This window comes from Talpa europaea (assembly GCF_964194135.1).
Source record: "Talpa europaea genome assembly, chromosome: 13".
Taxonomy (NCBI): domain Eukaryota; kingdom Metazoa; phylum Chordata; class Mammalia; order Eulipotyphla; family Talpidae; genus Talpa; species Talpa europaea.
The window spans coordinates 91,613,855-91,631,838 of record NC_140080.1 but is presented as its reverse complement, the minus strand read 5'-3'; the positions used below and the strand labels follow the sequence as shown (position 1 = coordinate 91,631,838).

At 42.2% G+C, this 17,984-nt stretch overlaps 1 protein-coding gene across 2 annotated transcripts; it reads right to left on the bottom strand.

The window, feature by feature from the left end:
- Positions 1-3,252: 3,252 nt before the first annotated feature.
- Positions 3,253-17,733, bottom strand: SERPINB11 (serpin family B member 11; the record flags this gene model as incomplete). Of its 2 annotated transcripts, XM_084252018.1 has the most annotated exons (8): positions 3,253-3,657; positions 5,078-5,233; positions 6,058-6,200; positions 8,141-8,258; positions 10,457-10,585; positions 11,831-11,890; positions 13,351-13,535; positions 17,629-17,733. In XM_084252018.1, the coding sequence occupies 7 exons, from the start codon at positions 13,516-13,518 to the stop codon at positions 3,253-3,255; spliced, it is 1,179 nt and encodes a 392-aa protein (XP_084108144.1). The 2 variants fall into 2 exon arrangements, with proteins under 2 accessions (XP_084108144.1, XP_084108145.1); XM_084252019.1 differs by lacking the exons at positions 6,058-6,200; positions 8,141-8,258; positions 17,629-17,733 and having other exon boundaries at positions 13,351-13,518.
- Positions 17,734-17,984: the final 251 nt, after the last annotated feature.

Sequence of the window (17,984 nt, the reverse complement as noted above, 5' to 3'; positions counted from 1 at the left end):
TGGCGCAGCGCTTGAGCGCTGGGTTGCGAAGCTGCCCGCAGCCTCTGCGGCGCCGGTTTGATCCCCGGCTGCTCCCCGGCCACTGGAGGAGGGTCCCACATGGCACGCAGACCTCTCCTGCCGCCCGCTGCTCCCCTCAGCAGTGTACTTCGGTCCTTCTGCCTGCTCTGCTCCCCGCTCTGGCTCTGGTGAATTCTCTCACCCTCCTGCGCTTCTGACTGTACCCAGTGCATGTATAAACAAAATGAACAAACAAATAAATAAAATAAAATAAATGCCTCTATAAAAAAAACAAAAAAAAAAAAGAAATATCAGATAATTTTGTGACCCTATCATCAGCCAGATACTATTCTAGACATAGTCATGAATGAGGCAGCTAAATTCTCCACTATCTCATTTATTCTTCTGCAGATATTGAATAAATATGTATGCACTAGAAAAAATAAAGAGAAGTGGAGCTTTTAAATGCAAACTCAAAGAAATTTGATGAATAGAAATTTAACAAATATGCATCATACCCAATTACAGTAGCCCATAAATTTCTTTTAGTAGGATTCCAGATAACATTTACAAATTAAGTATCGTACACCTACGGAACCCTTAGCTCCTTCCTGCAATCAAGTCTGTCACCTAGTGATGGGATACAGAACTGCAGAGGACATCTGCGGCCTCCAAACCAGTGTTGACACAAAAAGTTAGGGAATAAATCAAGGATTTTAAAGAGCCGTGGCAAAAGCAGTCTTAAAACCTGGGACTCCAAATTGCCATCTAACCCCACCTCCAACTTCTCCAAGTAACGTTAAACAATAACACAGAAGACAGGGCAAGCTCTCTGAAGCCAAGAAGCTGAGGCTCAAATCTTGGCTCTACAACCAACAATGTGACCTTTAACAAGTTACCTACATCCTCTGAGTCTCAGCCCCAGTAAGTGAGTGACATCAGATTAGAGTTATGGGGACCTAACTTGGTAGAAGCTGCTTCAGGGGACAGTTCAGATAGACTCCGCACCATCCCTGAACAAGGCCAAGGCAGCCTGACTCAAGAAGGATGGATTAAGATTCCATCAGGGCTGGCCAGCGCTTTCAACACAACCCGCCACCCCAAATGATGAAATTCCTCCCCAAGCCAAATCCAAAGGTCCTTTGGACAGAAGGAGCAGCTCCTGGGACTCGGGGAGACCTGACCCAGTGCAGGTCCGGATGCCATGTATGCCTCTGATGGACCTGTTCGTAGTTACAGGTTTCACCGCTGTTGTGTGACGCCAGGAGAGTGATGTGGACTGAGACAGTGAGGAAGTGGAGAGTGGGGAACCCCAGGGAGAACTGGGGAGACTAGTGAAGTAAGGGAGTGGGATTCAAAAGGAGCCACAATAGCCAGTGAGATCTAAGACAGAAAGAGATTATTAGTTTCATGTAGCCTGGAGACACAAGATCTACAGGGACATTCAAAGGTTTAATTAACAAAAAGCAGTATTTTAAAAATAGATAAATATGTACATTGCATATAGAATCTAGAAACACTGCCAAATCTCATACTGGTTTTATTGCTTCTTAATGAAGGGTCTTTTCAACACTGATGGTCAAAATGCTTGGGACCAGATAGGAAAATTCTTGGCACGATCACAGCAGAGCTGCTGCAGGTAACTATGACTCATACCCACATGACCAGAGAATTCCATCACCCAGTGAAGCCACTGACGACACTATGGTTGGATTCTGAACTTCCCAGAGATGCTATCTACCTATAACCCAAATAAACCATGAACCGACATTTTATCCCCACCTCTAAGATATTCTACTCCTGTCAAGGGGTTATTAATATGGCAAACATCCTTTGTGCTGTCTTTCACGTCGTAGTTCATAATGCATCTTTCCCATCATAAAGATGGCCATTTGACCCCACGTGACCTTTCCAGAATGTATGTCTTGTTCTGACTCTCATGAAGTCATGGATGTCAGACTCACCCTCCTGTGGTAAATCACTATAAAACTGGACAAAGTACAGGTCACCCAAGGCCACAGTCTTGGGAGAAGGAATCCCTTTTAGTGAGACGTCCCAGCTCTCTGCACCCTTGCAGAAAGATTTGTTCCTGCTGGGCAGAGGACAGAGGTCAGCATTAAGGTTTTGAACTAGAATTTGGGGGCAAGATGCAGACAGGAGGGAGCTGAACAGAGAGGGTGGCCAGAAAGCATGACCAGAAAGCTATACGTGAGTCTCCTTGAGTCCTGGGTCAGACATATCTGCCCATTAGAGTGGGTATCCACCCTACCTATACCCTTCCTGGCAGAAAACAGTCATCAGGAACTGAGTCAAATGAAGATTCCAGAGGATGCAAAGGACTGAAAATGTTGGTATTCTGACCAGTAGAGGGGAGAGACCTCCAGAACAGGCATTCGATAGAAATCTCAGCGAGACTTTGTCTGAGGACTCAAAAGCTATTTCAGCCCAAAACAGAGATTCACAAACATTTTCAGTAATGGGCCCAGTAACAGATGTTGTTGGCTTTGTGAGCCAGAAGCAAGACACTTAACTGCTTGTCCTGTCCCTCCCTATAAATCTGATGGAAAACATTCACCAATAACTCCATAAAATTCACCAAATCTCAACCAAGAGGAAGAGATCCTTCCAGAAAGATAAGGAGTTTAAGTTAGGGCTGAGTGAGGGATGAGGGAGGACAGGAAGATTTTACCAAAATTTTCACTGTATTGTTCACTGAATTAGACACTCAAAATTTTCTTTTCATAAATCATTTAATCGCTGGAATATAGTCTTCCCAAAACTGTATTCATTTCCCATATTTATTATAGCCAATACAGAATTTTGAACTAAAATTCATTTACATTTCCACATGCAAAGCTAATTACAGTATTTAAAAATCCACCCAAAATTGGAGCTCGTAAATTGGTCTTCAGAAGGTAGCGTGGTCCCCTAAGAGCCACTGATATACACAAGTGAAGAACATCTAATCCCTTAAATTTTTGTCATCGACTTGATCGATTCCCCCAGATAGCACTCAAACGAGGTTCCAAAGATAAGAGAGGCAGAAGAGCTTTTTTTTTTTTTTTTTTAATAAATAGAACTTCTTCCATGATCACCACAATCTCGGGGTTCACCAACTCTTGGAATTATTTGGGAAAGATCCTAGACCTGTCGTGTAGATGAGCAGACTAAGGTGTGAGGTCCGCACCGTGCTCAGCCACAGGCTTGTGCCTTCACCACCTGAGGCACCAGGCCTGGCTCAACCCCATCGTTCTAGGGAGAGGTGAGCTTGCCGCAGAAGAGAATGGTGTTGGTGCGAACGTGCCTTATGAAGAACAGGAAGGGGTGATTTGCCATGAACTGAGCCCGGATGGGGAGTCTTTTTACCACGACGTTTTCCCCAGTGGCGGCCGCTGCCTCTGTGCCCTCTTCATTGACATCCACATAGGCCTTGTGGATGACCTTTGACAAGTACAGGCCCTTTCCTGGGGATATTCCAGAAAGGTCTGCTTTGATCTGGCTGAAGACATCTGTCATCCCCAGGGACTTGAGCAGGGAATTCAGCTCATACTTGATGTCCAGTTTGAACCGGGGGATGTGTACGTCAACTTCCCTTTCCACCATGTTAGACGTGCTGGTCCACTCAGAAAAGGTCTTCAGGTTCAGCTGTTTTTCTATCTAAGAGATGAAACACAGCTGAGTCCACCAGCCAGAACACACGCCCTGCCCTGAGCACTGTTCCTTTTCTTTCTTTTTTTTTAAAAGATTTATTTATTTATGCATACAAGAACTGGGGCACAGGCCAGAGGTGTGGGGGGTGAGAGGATTCCCCAGAGACAGAGTGGGGAACAGAACAGGCAGACTGACTGAAATACACTGCTGAGGGGAGCAGCAGGCAAGAGAGGAGAGGTCTGCTGTGCCATGTGGGTACCTCCCTAGATGGCCGGGGATTAAACTTGTGCTGCAGAGGCTGCAGATTGCTTCGTAGTGCGGTGCTTAACCCCTTGTGTCACCAGGGAGGCCCCACTGTTTCCTTTCTAATTCTCAGTGTGTGTGACTCAGAGCCACCACTTCCTCTTCTAAATTTAAGACCTGCACTGTCCTATCAGGAACAAAACCATAATCTTGCATCCAGCACCTCTTCCCTTTCCTGTTGCCTGTGTCTCAGCGATATTCTGTAATTAAACTTCTGAAGCATGTCCTACCATCTTGTCCCTTCATTCTCTCAGCACATAGGTGTCCCCTATACTCCTGCTGCTCGGTCTCTATCTCCTGGATGAGTTGGCCATTGCGTCTTGATTCTCATAGCTGGAACATTTCATGGTGCTTGGCCCCCACCCCATAAATTTGTCTCTGGTGTGACTGCTGTGACTCCTGGAGCCTTGTTCCCTCTGCTGTCATCCCCTTGTGACCACCTTCCCTGTCTCTGCTGTGCTGTTTTCCCCAAACTGAACCCTGGCCTCCCTTCACTCGATGTTTGGTATATAGGGAACAAGCAAACAAATAAGGAAATAAATCACATGCTAATGAAGAGCAGGTCTGAACAGCTTCCCAAATGTTCTGGGCCTGCAAACCTCTTCACACGGAGCCCACCCAGGGGCCTGGAGGCCGAGCCCTCCTGCCACCATGGCGGTCATTCCTCCAGCCTGCAGTGCTCATTTTCCAGTGAGGCCGGCATGTAAAATGCCAACGAGCCCGAGAAAGCATGTTCCAAGTGAATCCCACAGACCGCCTCTGAGAGCAGGGGGGCGGAATCAGATTTCTGTGCACCGGGCCCCCACTGTAGTGGAACCATTCCCACAGGAAGGTATTCCCCACGTGCATGTTTGTGCGAGATGGCACTTTGGCTTCCAGCTGTTTGTTTGGTTTTTTCTTAATGCAAAAATAGATTATTCTCCAGAATACCTGGCAGGGAGCAGGTGCTCCCCTCCCCCTCCAGGCCCTGGGCATTTTTGCTAAATATTAAGAATGAATCAGAGACTCACTAAATCATGGGCCACAATGTGTGCCTGTCCTCGTGTGTGCATGTGTGTGCACGCACAGGCGTGCAGGTGTGCAAGCATGCTTTCTCTGCACGCTGGCGTTCTTGTTCCTTTACCTGTTCTAGGTCAGCCGTGCCAACTGGAAGCAGAATAATCATGCTCAGTTGTTTGTTAACGTAGGGCAGCTCCAGGACTTGCATCCGAGGCTCCTTTATGAAGGCCAGTTTAAATGTTCCTGTTTGGTACATCATGTCCACAATTACACTTTTACCCTATTTGTAAAAAAAAAAAACCAAAAAGGATATAATTGGAGGGTACAGTTCCCTGTGTTTACGCACAAGTATGTAAACTGATTTTCTTGCTTACCGTGAACGTCTGCATTAACACTGTAAAGGCGTGGGGAAAATACCATCTGCGAAGTGCACCCTTTAACACTTTCTTCTGCAAAGCTTTTGAATTTTTTTACTTTAAAATAAGTCATTGTTAAAGTATGACATTTTGTATACATAGCTTGACTATATAGTAATATACATAATATTTATCAGAAACATGTGTAGTTATATATATAATAATAATAAATAATAATAATATATATAATAATATATATAATAATAATAATATATAATAATAATAATAATATAATATATATATAATAATAATAATAATAAATTTGTTTCCCAAAAACAAAGCCAGTGTTTCCACCTAAAATAATTTGTGTGGGAAAAATGATATCATAGAATCATTTTCTCTTTTTATTCCAAATAGAGTTTTTCTGGGGGAGAAATCATACAGATTGCTTTGTAGTGCTGCCAGAGAAAATCGCCACAGCATAGATGGAGAGAATGGACAGGTGCAGAACAGTGAGGAAAGGACAGGACACCCACTCTGAAGGGCAGCTGGTGTCTGAAGCCTCAGCAGATCCCCTGTGAGAAAGCCAACTGTCACGTCATGAGGAAAATGGAGATGAATTCACAGAAATCACAATTAAAGGGACTGAGACATCTACACTGGTATTTTCAATAAAACTTCTCAACCATCCTTAAACAATTATTGCATCCTGCAAAATGTGTCATTGATCTGAAAATGAAATACTTACCTCACTTAGCTGGAAAGGAGTTTTAACTGTCTCCCTCTCTTGAAATTTATTTTGCCATTTTCCTTTGAAGTATATGGCGTTCACCAACACCATCACGCACGAGGGTTCGATCGCACCCTTGGCAAAGAGGTTTCTGACTTTTCCTTGTAGCAGAAAACAATAGATGGTGCTTTTAGATAATAATGGAGTTGAGTAATCGCAAGAAATTTGGAGACACTTCCTTCACGAGGCTAATTATAAATTTGAGATGCTGCAAGACCTGTTTCCTGCCCATGTCAAATGTTTGCATTGATGACTTTATAATGATACCTTCCCAGGAAAACTCACTGGCTGCAATTGGAGAGTGCTGGCTGAGGGGTGGAGGGGTGGGGGTAGAGTGGGGGGTAAGGGGTGAGGGATGGAGGATGGGGGTGGGGGGTAGAGGGACATTATATTAAAATCTAGTATCGAAGAGAAAGAATTCAGCATGATTTTTTGTCTTTGACTTTTTTCGTATGAATTGTACTTTAGGGTAACTGAATGCTTTATGAGGCAAAGTTTCTCACATAGAAATATTCTAGCATATAAATAAAAAAGGAATGCAAGAATTGAAACACTGTGATTTTATAGCCCATCATGAAATAATTGACCCACGCATTATTCCTCAATGGTCACTAACATCAAAAAATTAAAAAACAGAGAAGGGGCCAAATGTTATTTACTTTCTGCTGAAAATACAACATCCCCAATGAAGTATATTTGCCAAAAGTAAAGTCAAAACAAAACAAACCTGAATCTTATCAAAATATATCAATTGTGTCAAAATGTTTCTAGCAACACTGTTCATAATAGACCCAAACTCAAAATATTCCAAACGTTCATTAAAAAAAAAAAAAAAAAACAGTAAAATGGGTTACTATAGGTATATTCAGAGAGCAAAACAGACATCAATGAAACTGAATAAGTCACGCAGCAGGGAACCACACGGGCAAACCTCACAACCAAAACATTGGCCTAAGAAATCTAAACTTGCTTTATGATTCTAACTGAATGGAATTGTTTTAAATAGGTAGAACAAATTAATAGTATAACTCAGAGACATCTTAAAGTTTGGATGAGGTGGGCTAGTTTCCAGAAGGAAAAATCTGAAGGCTTGGAGTGTGCCCCGCCCAGTAACTAATATTTTCTTTTCCGGACCTGGATGGTGTTACACGAGTGAGTGCGTTCACTCTTGTGATAAATTCTGCCTTGTGACAATTTGTCAAAAAGCAATGCATGAATTTTTATAAGTATGTATACTTCAATCAAAACATTTATTTTAAAAATGAAGATTTAAGGGAGCTATCAACCAATTACAATACGCAAATATTTGCATCCTGACTCAAACGAAAAAAAATTAGGGAAATTAGAAAATTCACTGGATGTTTAATAGTAAATGATTGTTTTTAATTTTGAGATGTTATCATGATTTAGCAGTTTATTCCTTTTAAATAACCTGTATGTTTGACAGAAACAGCCTGAAACATATACAGGAAGAAAGATGTGATATCTGGAATTTGCTCCAAAACAGTCTGGAAGTGGTGGGAAAAGGACAAACATTTAGATACAAGATTAATCTTAAGTAACAAATAAGAATCTATTAGTCTCTCTACATTTTTTTCCCCAACTTTCTTAATGAGTTGCTTTTAAATAACAAAGTGATCACTTCTAGGCCTTTTGGTTGGGATCAAGTGTTTAATAACAAAGCATCTATGCCCTTGGTATCAAATATTAAATCTGGCATTTTTAAAATAAATATTTAGTTAATACATAGGGTTTATCTTAAGATTGCAAAAGGTAGATTTAAATTTAATCAAATTTAATTGTGGAATGTACCTCACGTCTATAAATAAAAATAATGTCCTTTTCATTCTCAGTCACTTGACTTACACTACGAAAGACATGTGATTGTAAGAGAACTTCAAAATAGCCCCCCATTTTCCCCACTGTTGCTCTCCCAGTGCCAGGGTCAGTCCTCTCCCAGCCTCTGCTAATGCTGATTCAGGAAGTTTACCAACAGCCCCCCCAGAGTCTGCAGACACATGAGTGAATCCCTTGCTCTTACCATTCGTTTTACTTTCAACCCAAGCATTAATGATTTTCCTGGTTTCTTCTGTAGCCTGTTTAAAATCAACGGTTTGCAGTCTGGCTTGATAAAGTTTCTCAGAACAGTTTAAATATTGCTGTAAAAGAAAACACAAAAATAGTATAGGAAAATAAAAGCCTCCAGCTCGAGGTATCTAAAGTCCTGACCTGCAGACGAAAGCAGGTCAGGTATATGCATCTGAAAGGAAGCAGAATTCACCAATGCTTGCTTTTAATAAGAAAAATCAATTAAAACAAATCAGAAGGCTTTCCACATAGATCCTCAGAAATGTCTGGTTTTCTTTCCTTCATCTCCTTGGCATTCTTATCTAAAACACTTTGTTTAGAAAAAAGACAAACTGCATTATAGTCCATTCCTTTTCATTCTCCCTCTTCAAAGCAGATAAACAGGAGTTGCTGCGTTGATCTAGACAGGAAAACAGTCAGAGTGGTTACGGGACTGCTTGTTTGAGGTACAGGAGAAGGTATGTCTCCCTGTGGTAGGTATTGCCCTCCCCCCAAGCACTAGATATAAAATGAATAATAGTAATGGCTGATGCAGACAGTTGACATGTTTCAACTTTCTGTAGAAAGTGAACATAACATCTTAACGAATTCACTGTTTTGTTCACCTATAACATGTTGTCCAAGTAAAAACAATGTGCAAATTCAGCTGAAAAAACCTAACCCTCTCTTTGAACTAACTTTCCACTCCCAAACTGGTTCCTTTTACCATCTTGGAGTCACCTCCTCTTACCTCCCTTGATTCCTAGACCTGGGTGCTTCCGAGTGCCTCTCTGCCAAGGCAGCCATCAGCTCTCTGTGAGCCCAGTGATATGACCCATTCTCAAAAGCGAGGGGACACAGCTCTCAGCCCACAGGAGCCGATGCTCCACCACAAATTGCCGGGGATGATAGAAGGCATAGGAGTATGGCAAGGACAGAAGTGGCTGCCAGGTCTGGCCTGCCATTTCCGCAATGGGTTTGTTGGTGCGTAAACCCAGTGCAGAACAAAAGGAAACCCAAGAGCAAAATGTGGGCCTTGAGATGATTCTTGTCCTGAGCTGGATCCCACTGTGTTTGACGCACACTTAAGTGACTCCTCTACCCCATGAGATGGGCAATTTTTCCAGAAAGAACCCAGTGATAATAAACCAAATCATGACAATCCCCACAATGCTAATGAGGAGCTTCTGACTTCTAAGCAGATGCAATCATTAGTCTCCAGCCACTGTGAGAATCTCTCTCATGTCCACAACACTGCTTTGGGAAGACAAAGGGATGTAAGAATGTTCCAGCTCCACGTTGTTCCGCCACTCCCGCCCCCAGCAGGCTCTCTCCACAAAACTCCCTACATGATTCTTGGGCAGAGAAGGAATCACCTGTGAAATATCTGGTATCAGGGTGGGTTTCCCAAAGTTGAATACATTCTAACAATCAAACGCTTGTCTTCTACAGGATACAGTCAGCACTTCTAGGCTAGCAGAGAATATTAGTAATTCAGGGTTTCATCCTCCATGACCTGGCTGGTATTTAAATAACTTTGATCAAACAAAAGTTATGCCACTGATGCTACAGCATACACCTCAGTCACAGAAGAATGATGCAGCAATTAAAAGCAGAATGATGAGTTTGGATAAAGATCAATCTAGGCTTTGCCACTTAACTCTCCATCTTTTGTCAACTTGACTTTTCAGAATCGATTCCACAATTGTAGAATTAATGGTAATTTTATAGCTGTAACCTAGCACTACATGAGGACTGTGTGAGAAAATGCCCATATTGTAGGAAGTAGAAAGACTGCATAGTAGTAAACACTCAGACGATGTATTATAATGCTGATGGAAAATGGCATAGGGGAGCTAGAATGAACATTGTCTAAAATTCATTTTAATTATAGTAGCGACTTGTCTGAAGTCCTGTGTCTTAGCTTTCCACAGCTCACATCTCTCAGCTCAAAGAGTGGTGTATGCGTCACTAACCCTTGATTCTCTGCCACTAAAGACCACTGAAAATAAGATGAGAAATGTATTTCATTTTTCTTCTGGTCCATATGGAATATTTCTAACCTTTGTTTTGTACTTCATGTCTGACCTTGGTGTTTAACAATTTTGGTGATTTTTCAGAAGTAAAGCTATTATATGATATTTCACAACGCTAAGTGAGTGTGCCAAGCCATTTCATTGAAGCTCAAATCTAATCTCTTGATGATAAATGCCTTGTGACTGTTCTCCCTCTTCATATGAAGTTCAAAGGATGACAAGGAAGCTGTTGCCCACCTGGTCAGGGGATTTACCTGATGGAAGGCCTTTGCCTTTGTCCCGTAGAGTCGGTTGGCGATGCTGAGGGTATAGTTAGAGTCTGGCTGGTTGAGTTGAGAGAATAGGACTCCCAACTCTGGATGTATTCTTCCGGTCTGGCTGCACTGAAGGAACAGGAAACAAAGAATGGAGTATTAAATTGCCTGATTTCTTGCGATTAGAGAGTTATAAATAATGTGAAAACAATAAATAGAGGGCTAGGTGTTTGCCTCTGCATAAAAGGGCAGCGAATACTAACAAACAAGGAGTTGAAAAGTTTGAAGCATTTCCTTCTCTAGATTTCCTCTAGCACAATAATCTCAGTTCTCTGTGACTTTGGTTACAGATTGTGTACAGAGTTGTAAGCTGTTTCAAAACACACATGCTCTCATCGCTCCAGTGATTTAATCCAAAGGCAGGAGATTTTATAAAGAGATCCTTGTGACATATCCAGGGAAATAGTCCAAGTTCTGTTGCTGCCTTTGTACCTATAGAATCACTTCCCCATTCACACTTTCTCAATGTCTCCGTTTCTGTGTTACCGTTGGATCAAACACTCCCAACCTCCACTGACCTGCCTCACACACCCATCTCTTCCTCGTAGAAGCAGCTTTGCTGCATCTGTGAGCTGACTGGCAAGTCATGGATGTGTTAGTGTTAAGCTCATATTCCCTAAAACAGTGGTTCCCAAAGTATGGTTTTTAATCCTTTTACAATAAACAGGGTCCTGTGAAGCAAGTATTTTGTGAATCTGTATGTCCGTATGCATTCTCTCAGTTACAAGCAAACATACAACTATTTCATGTAAGAGCTCCACATAATTTTATCTTTTATTAAATTAGTTTTTATACTGAGATAACATTAGCTTACACACTATATTTTAGGAATATAGACTCTATATGATTTTAATGGCAAAAAGAATCCTCTTACTAGAGAACGAGGAACCATAGTCCCAAAGCATGTGGGTTGGGGACTATAAGGCCCTGTTTTCCTGCATGTAATTATATGGCAAAGCATCAGGGTCCTAGCTCGGTGCCTTTATTGAACAGAAAAACATCTAACACTGGACAGAGGAAGCTGGCAGACTTTCATGACGTACAACCATAAAAAAAGAGAAAAGTTGAGTAAGAATGACATTCATTCATATAATAAAATCTGGAGGACATTTTCAACGTTACTGTGACCATTGTTATCATTATGTTAAATTCTACAGGCTGTAGCAGTTATCAGGATGATTAAAGGAGTAATCAAGGGAGACGACTAGTTCCCTCTTGGGCCAAAGGGGGCGCTCTGCTGTTCAACCTAGACCATTATTTCCTGGTGCTCCTATTTAAAGAGCATTTGATAGCTCAACAGGGATAGAGTCATACCTTAGCTGAGTCCTTAAACTCTGGTTTTAATGATTCTGCAATATGATTAAAGTGAAGTACCTGGAAAATGAAAGGAGGATTAGTTGGTATCAAAAGCAATGCATTGTTTACACAGATCAGCAGTAACAAGACCTGCTTTCCCATTGCAGATCAAGACTTACAGAAATAGCCAGTGTTTACCATTATATTCCCAGTCATGAACGAAGCTGTTACATACTTTACTTCCTCCTCCCAACAATTTGATGAGGAGACACTATTATCCACATGTCCCTTTTTTATTTTTTAAATTTTATGTATTTTTTACATCATTTTTCATTTTTGCACAATGTATACATTTTCCTCTTGGTTATAGTCCCCATACAATTCCCACCGCCCTCCCTTATTTTGATCCTACTCCCTCCTCTCCCCACCCCCTAAGTGTGTCTCTGGTTTATAGTTGCTTGTTGATTTTCCTAAGCTACGGAAACAACCCAAACGCCTAAAAATAGATGACTGGATCAAGAAGATGTGGTGCATATACACAATGAACTATTACTCCGCCATTGAAAAACATAAACTCATGCAATTTGCAGCAACATGGATGGAGCTGGAAAGGATCATGCTCAGTGAAATAAGCCAGAAAGAAAAAGAAAATATCAGATGGTCCCACTCATAGCAGGAATTTAGAAAACCTAAATAAGGGACCAGGAAAAAGACTAATTATAATAAAGTAAAAATCAATATCCACATATCCTTTTGGGAAAATTGAATCAGGGGAGATTAAGTGTATTGCCCCAGAATACTGTCTATTAAGTTCCAGGAATAAGGTTTTGTCTACAGGGCTCTTCTGCCCCTCTCCCGCTGTACCAGGTCATTCTCTGTGATGTGGCCATCAGGGCCTTGTCAAATAGCACATGTTTTTCCAACACAATACCTACTTTAAGTGCATGGAAACCATGAAAGTGCCTCAATATATGTAATAAAGGAAAAAAGACAAACAGAAAAAGATGTACAAGTATCCTAAGAGTTGTTAAGTGACCTTCTTCTAGACTTTCCACAACAATATACACAATGGAAAACCTCTACAGATTAGCCCCATGTAACCTGAAAAGTCACCCTCACTCTGTTGTGGGTCTCAGTTTCCCCACCTGCAAAATAAGAATAATAATCCCTACCTGTCACAGGAGATTGTTATAAAGTTTAAATGTACCAATAAATATTTTTTAAAGCTTGGTAACTTTTAAAGTGTCACTCAGTCTTATTACAAGTCAATCTTCTAGAGGTAAGAATAGTTCCAAATACGTGTCTGTTGTTTTTAAATCACTGAAAGGAGGAACTTGAAAGTAAACTGCAGAGATTGGTTTATAAAAACAGTGATAACAAGGAAGAAACTGTGTCACGTCACATTAGTAAGCCATTATCCATTTTTAATAAACATGATTTGTCTAAATGTGCTTTTTCTTCACAAGATGGCGGCATTTTCTTGGTATAAAGATGACTCACAGCGGGCGCATGTAAGACTTCTCAGCTGCATCCCATACCTTTTCGATCTGCTCCGCACAGTTTCCTCTGGCTCCCAGGAGGAGCATACTTAAAGCATAAAGCAGACTGAGTGGGGAGAAGAAGATATTGTCTCCTATATTGTTGCTGTTTAGCTCTTTAAACACATCAAGGCAAAATTCAACATTTGCGGTGCTGAGGGAAGCCATTTTATGCCAAGCACCACCTGAGAATAGAAACAAAAATCTCAGAATATCGCTTAGAGGTACAGATAATATCTAGAGTTCAGTTACTATAATTCATGAATTTAAGAGTCTGAGAGCACACTGATTCATGAAGGAACACATACTAATCACAATTTCTGAGAAATTAGTCAATTTTAAAAAGGAGTCATTTTAGCGTCTGATGGACTTTTCAAGCAACACTTCAAAGCTATCTCACCACCAATGTGTACAGTTAAAAATGAACTGCAATTGTTCAGGAGCAAGAGAGCAGAAGAAACTGGATCTCTGTGCTCTCAATTTCCATGCTTTCAGACACTCCTCATGCTGGAATTTGTACAAAAATATTCTTGAGCTACACAAACTCAGCCAGACACTACTTTCCCACCAGACTCTCTACCTTCACAGCCTCATGAGGAAAACAGCTCTATTCTATTCATTTTTGCACTCACAAGGTGATAATCAATAAAGCAAACTTGGGCAACGTTCCCTGCACATTTTCATCTCCTTGGTGGGACCTCATTTCCCGGCCCCTCTGGAAAGCAAGGCAATACTAGCAAATAAATCATTCCCAGAGACCGGTCAAAGCCCTCACACCAGGGCCACAGCCATGAAGGCAGAGAAAATGGAGGACTGGCAAGGAAAATCTAAGCTTTGCATTATCTGAGGACAACCAAGAGTTTGTTTCATTCCATCCTGCAAACATTTTTTGAGCACCACTAACTGTACAGAGCCAGAGAGATGATGGAGCCTCTTGCCTGCCCTCAGGGAGGTTTTATTCTCCAGGAGACTCCATGGCTATCAAACATTGTCTTCCTTTAAATTCCAGGTCATCATTCTCTCCTAGTTCACCTCCTCGCACATCGGGACACTCCTCTGTCTTTTTTGCAGGAGCTAATTCACATTGTCAACCTTCATAGATCACAATACATCAGGATTCAAACCCTGGTTTCTCCTCTCTTTACACTAACAGGTAATCTCTTCCAACCTCAAGTCATTGATATACTTTAGCTTCCAAATTTATATTGTCCCAGAATCCTAGATTCATGTAACCAACTACCTACTTTGCATCTCTACTGGAGTATCTACCAGCAAGTCCAGAAACAGAATCTTGATTTCCTAACCCTGTTTCTAGGCTGCTCCTCAACAGCTTTCTTCATCCCTATACATAACTTCTCCATTCTTCTATTGCTCAGACTAAAAACCTTGGGAACATCCTTAAATAATGTCTCATTCACATCATGAACAATCTATCAAAACACCCTGCTTTTTCTATCTTGAAAAATATTCACTTTCTGCTCAACTCTCACCTTCTCTAAATATCATCTTGATCAAAGCTCTTATCAACTTTCCCTGGACTACAGAAACAGTCACCTAGATATATTTCCCTAGTTCAGTCCTTACCTGCCTCTGATCTATATTTTTGGAGAAGATTAAGATATTTCTAAAATATCAACCCATTTTGTTTTAACTGCTTGAGAACAGCTGAAGGCCTCTGTTCCAACATTCCAGTGGCTTCCCCTTCATGGTCTGGTCCCTGATACCTATCAAACTCATTTCCCTATCAGTTTCCTGCCAGCTCACCTGGTCCAGCCATGCCCCTCCTTATAGTCTTTCAACATGCCAAGTAGTTCCACTTCAGGAACTTTGTACTTTCTGTTCCTATTCTGGGATGCTCTTCCTAACGATGGCCCACTCCAGCAGCTCATTCATCTCTCTCTCTGCTCAGATAGTGTCTTAATAGCCCATATCCCCCCCATTATGCTCCACCCCATTTTCCTAATTCATATAAATGTTAGACATATATAAGTACATATAAACATCTTACATACATGGATTTATTATCTGTCTCCTGCCCTTGCAGAGTATGCCCTCCAATAGAGTAAAGACTTTGTTTTACATGCTTTATTCTAGCACCTCAACTAACCTCGGTCGATGAGTAGCTACTCAATAAACATCTGTGGAAGGAAGAAATGAAGTAAGAAATGTCAGTCCAATCAGTGCTACAATATGCACGTGTAGACAGAATTCTGTAGAAGCACAGAGGAGAGACATAAAGTCAACCTAAGAGTTACATGGAATATTCCTGAAAGAGATGATGTCCCTTTTGCTTCCTGAAGAAAGAAGGGTGACCCAGGTATATGTATGTAGGAAATCTTTACTCCAAAGGGAACAGCATGAGCAGAGACTCAAAAACCTGACAGAGAAATTTTATAATACAAGAGCGTGAAATCAGAAACCAAATATTGTGGGTGGCAGAGCTGGAGGTAGGCAGGAATGTGACTTGGAAGCCTGGCATGCCCCGCGGAGTCCATGATGGAGCTGGATCTCCATGCCACCTAGTCAACAAATCACAGGGTCTTGGTGACCTTTGTCCCCCTCTCTCCCACTTCCTCTGGTGTCCCTCACTCTCTCCCTATCTCCCTCTTCTCTTTCCTCCTCCCTCTCTCTTTCTCTCTCTCTCTCCCTCTCCTCTCTCTTCTCTTTTCAATGATCTCCTGGTCTCCAACAATTGCCCCATTAGCATCTTTTCTCTTTTCAGGCAGCTGAATGGCCAACTGAGCATTGATCCCCTACTCTTCACCTCTTCCTTTCCAGTGTCCTCTGTGCTAAGAGAACACAGATTTCATGACAGAGTTCCTGTAGTTTGCGCCTCAGTACACGTTTATCTCTCTCTGCACCAGCGACAGACACCCAAGGGGCCTCTTGCTCCATTACAAATAGAGTGTTGATGAGCACACTCAAGCCCCGTGAGTGCTCTTACACACATTACAGATTCATGGCAGGGGTGGGGGGTGGGCTGGGGAATCCACACACTGTAAGGGCAGGAACCATGAAGGGACCACGACCCCATGTCACCTGAAGCCTTTCACTTGTCACCCTATTCTCCTGTCACTTGTCACCCCATGCTCCTGTCACTTGTCACCCTATATTATTCAGATAAGTTTTCATTTGAGATAAAATGGTTTTATTTTTATTGTACTATGACTGTTGAAAAAGGGCAGCATCTTAGCAGAATAAATCCAGAAATTTTGACCAAGATAAAACCCATGACTAGACACAGCTGGTCATGGTTAGTCGATATCAAATTATTTGCTCAATTCACAGTACGACCCTGTAACTCCTCCGGCATTTGGCTCCCAGTACCAAGAAGTTGAGTTCTAAGTATTTCTCAAAACTTTTTGGAAGTACGTAATTAGAATTAATTCATGAACTTTGGTGTCTGGAAATCTTATTTGCAGGACAGTTTTAACTGTGTCTTAAAAGGGAATACAGATCCTAAAGGATTTGCAGGGGGACAGAGGGCCAGGCTGTGCTTCTGTGGGGGAAATTTCCTTGGCAGCGCCAAGGATTTCAAATCACCAGCTCCTTACAACCTGGCACAGAGCCCAGGTAGCTTCTTACCCATTTCACACGACCGTTCCCTCCTGACTTAGCTTTATTAGTACCTACCTCCCCTTCTCCAGACCAGCACCACTCTTTTACTTTCACTCTGTCCTTCAAATGTATACGTCTCGTGTCTGCTCAATTTCTAGGAATAATAGAAACCTTCAGACTAATCACCCCATCAACAAACACAAACCCTGAGCCCTCACCTATTTACCACCTAACAACAAAGAGACAATTATTTTGCAAAACCCATAAGAAGAAACGGACAGCCAGGACGTTAAGGACTCCTTCCCGCACATCAAGAAATGAATGAGGACTGTAAGATTTTCTAAGACACTGAGAAGTACTTCATCACACAGAGACCACAGCTCTGCATGAAGAACTCTGCTTGGAATAACAGTTATGACCAAGTAAGTAAGTAAGAAATAAGTAGAAAATCTCAACAGTGTTCCATTTTAATAAACACATCAGAGAGGCGAAGTCCAGTGACCTGCCTCCAGGATTCTCAACGCTCCCTATGGCGGTTCATGCAGCAGCAAACCTGCTCACCTGCTCATCAGGAGTCAAGAAAAGTCACTCTCAGTTAGAGAAGAAGGTGCCTCCTCACCGGACTCCCTCCTCACCTGTCCAGGCCCCGCTCTTCCCTGCTCTCTCTTCTCCTCTGACAACAAGCACCGCTGAATAATAAAGCGCAGAAATCCTCTTTACCTGTGTTGCTTTCCGGCGGGGCAGCGGACAGTTGGGCAGGTGAGCTGGGAGCTGTGTCCCTGAGAGGAAATATAAAGCCTTCACTTTTTGCCCCTCCCTGTGCATGTGTGTCCCGGTGATTCAGCCCTGACCCGCGGGGCGGCCGGCCCGGCCCGGCAAGGAAGTCCCTCCAGAGGCTGCTCTGCTCGGCCTCCGCAGGGCCCCCAGGATGGCCAGTGTCTTTGGAGAACTTTCCTGTTTCTCTGCTTGCTTCCTGGGAAAACATTTACAAACCCACCCTCTCGGCCAGAGAAGAGGCTCTTTCTAGAAGCAACAAGTGTCCTGCTTGAAACTCCAGGCACTGCCCGTGTCCACGT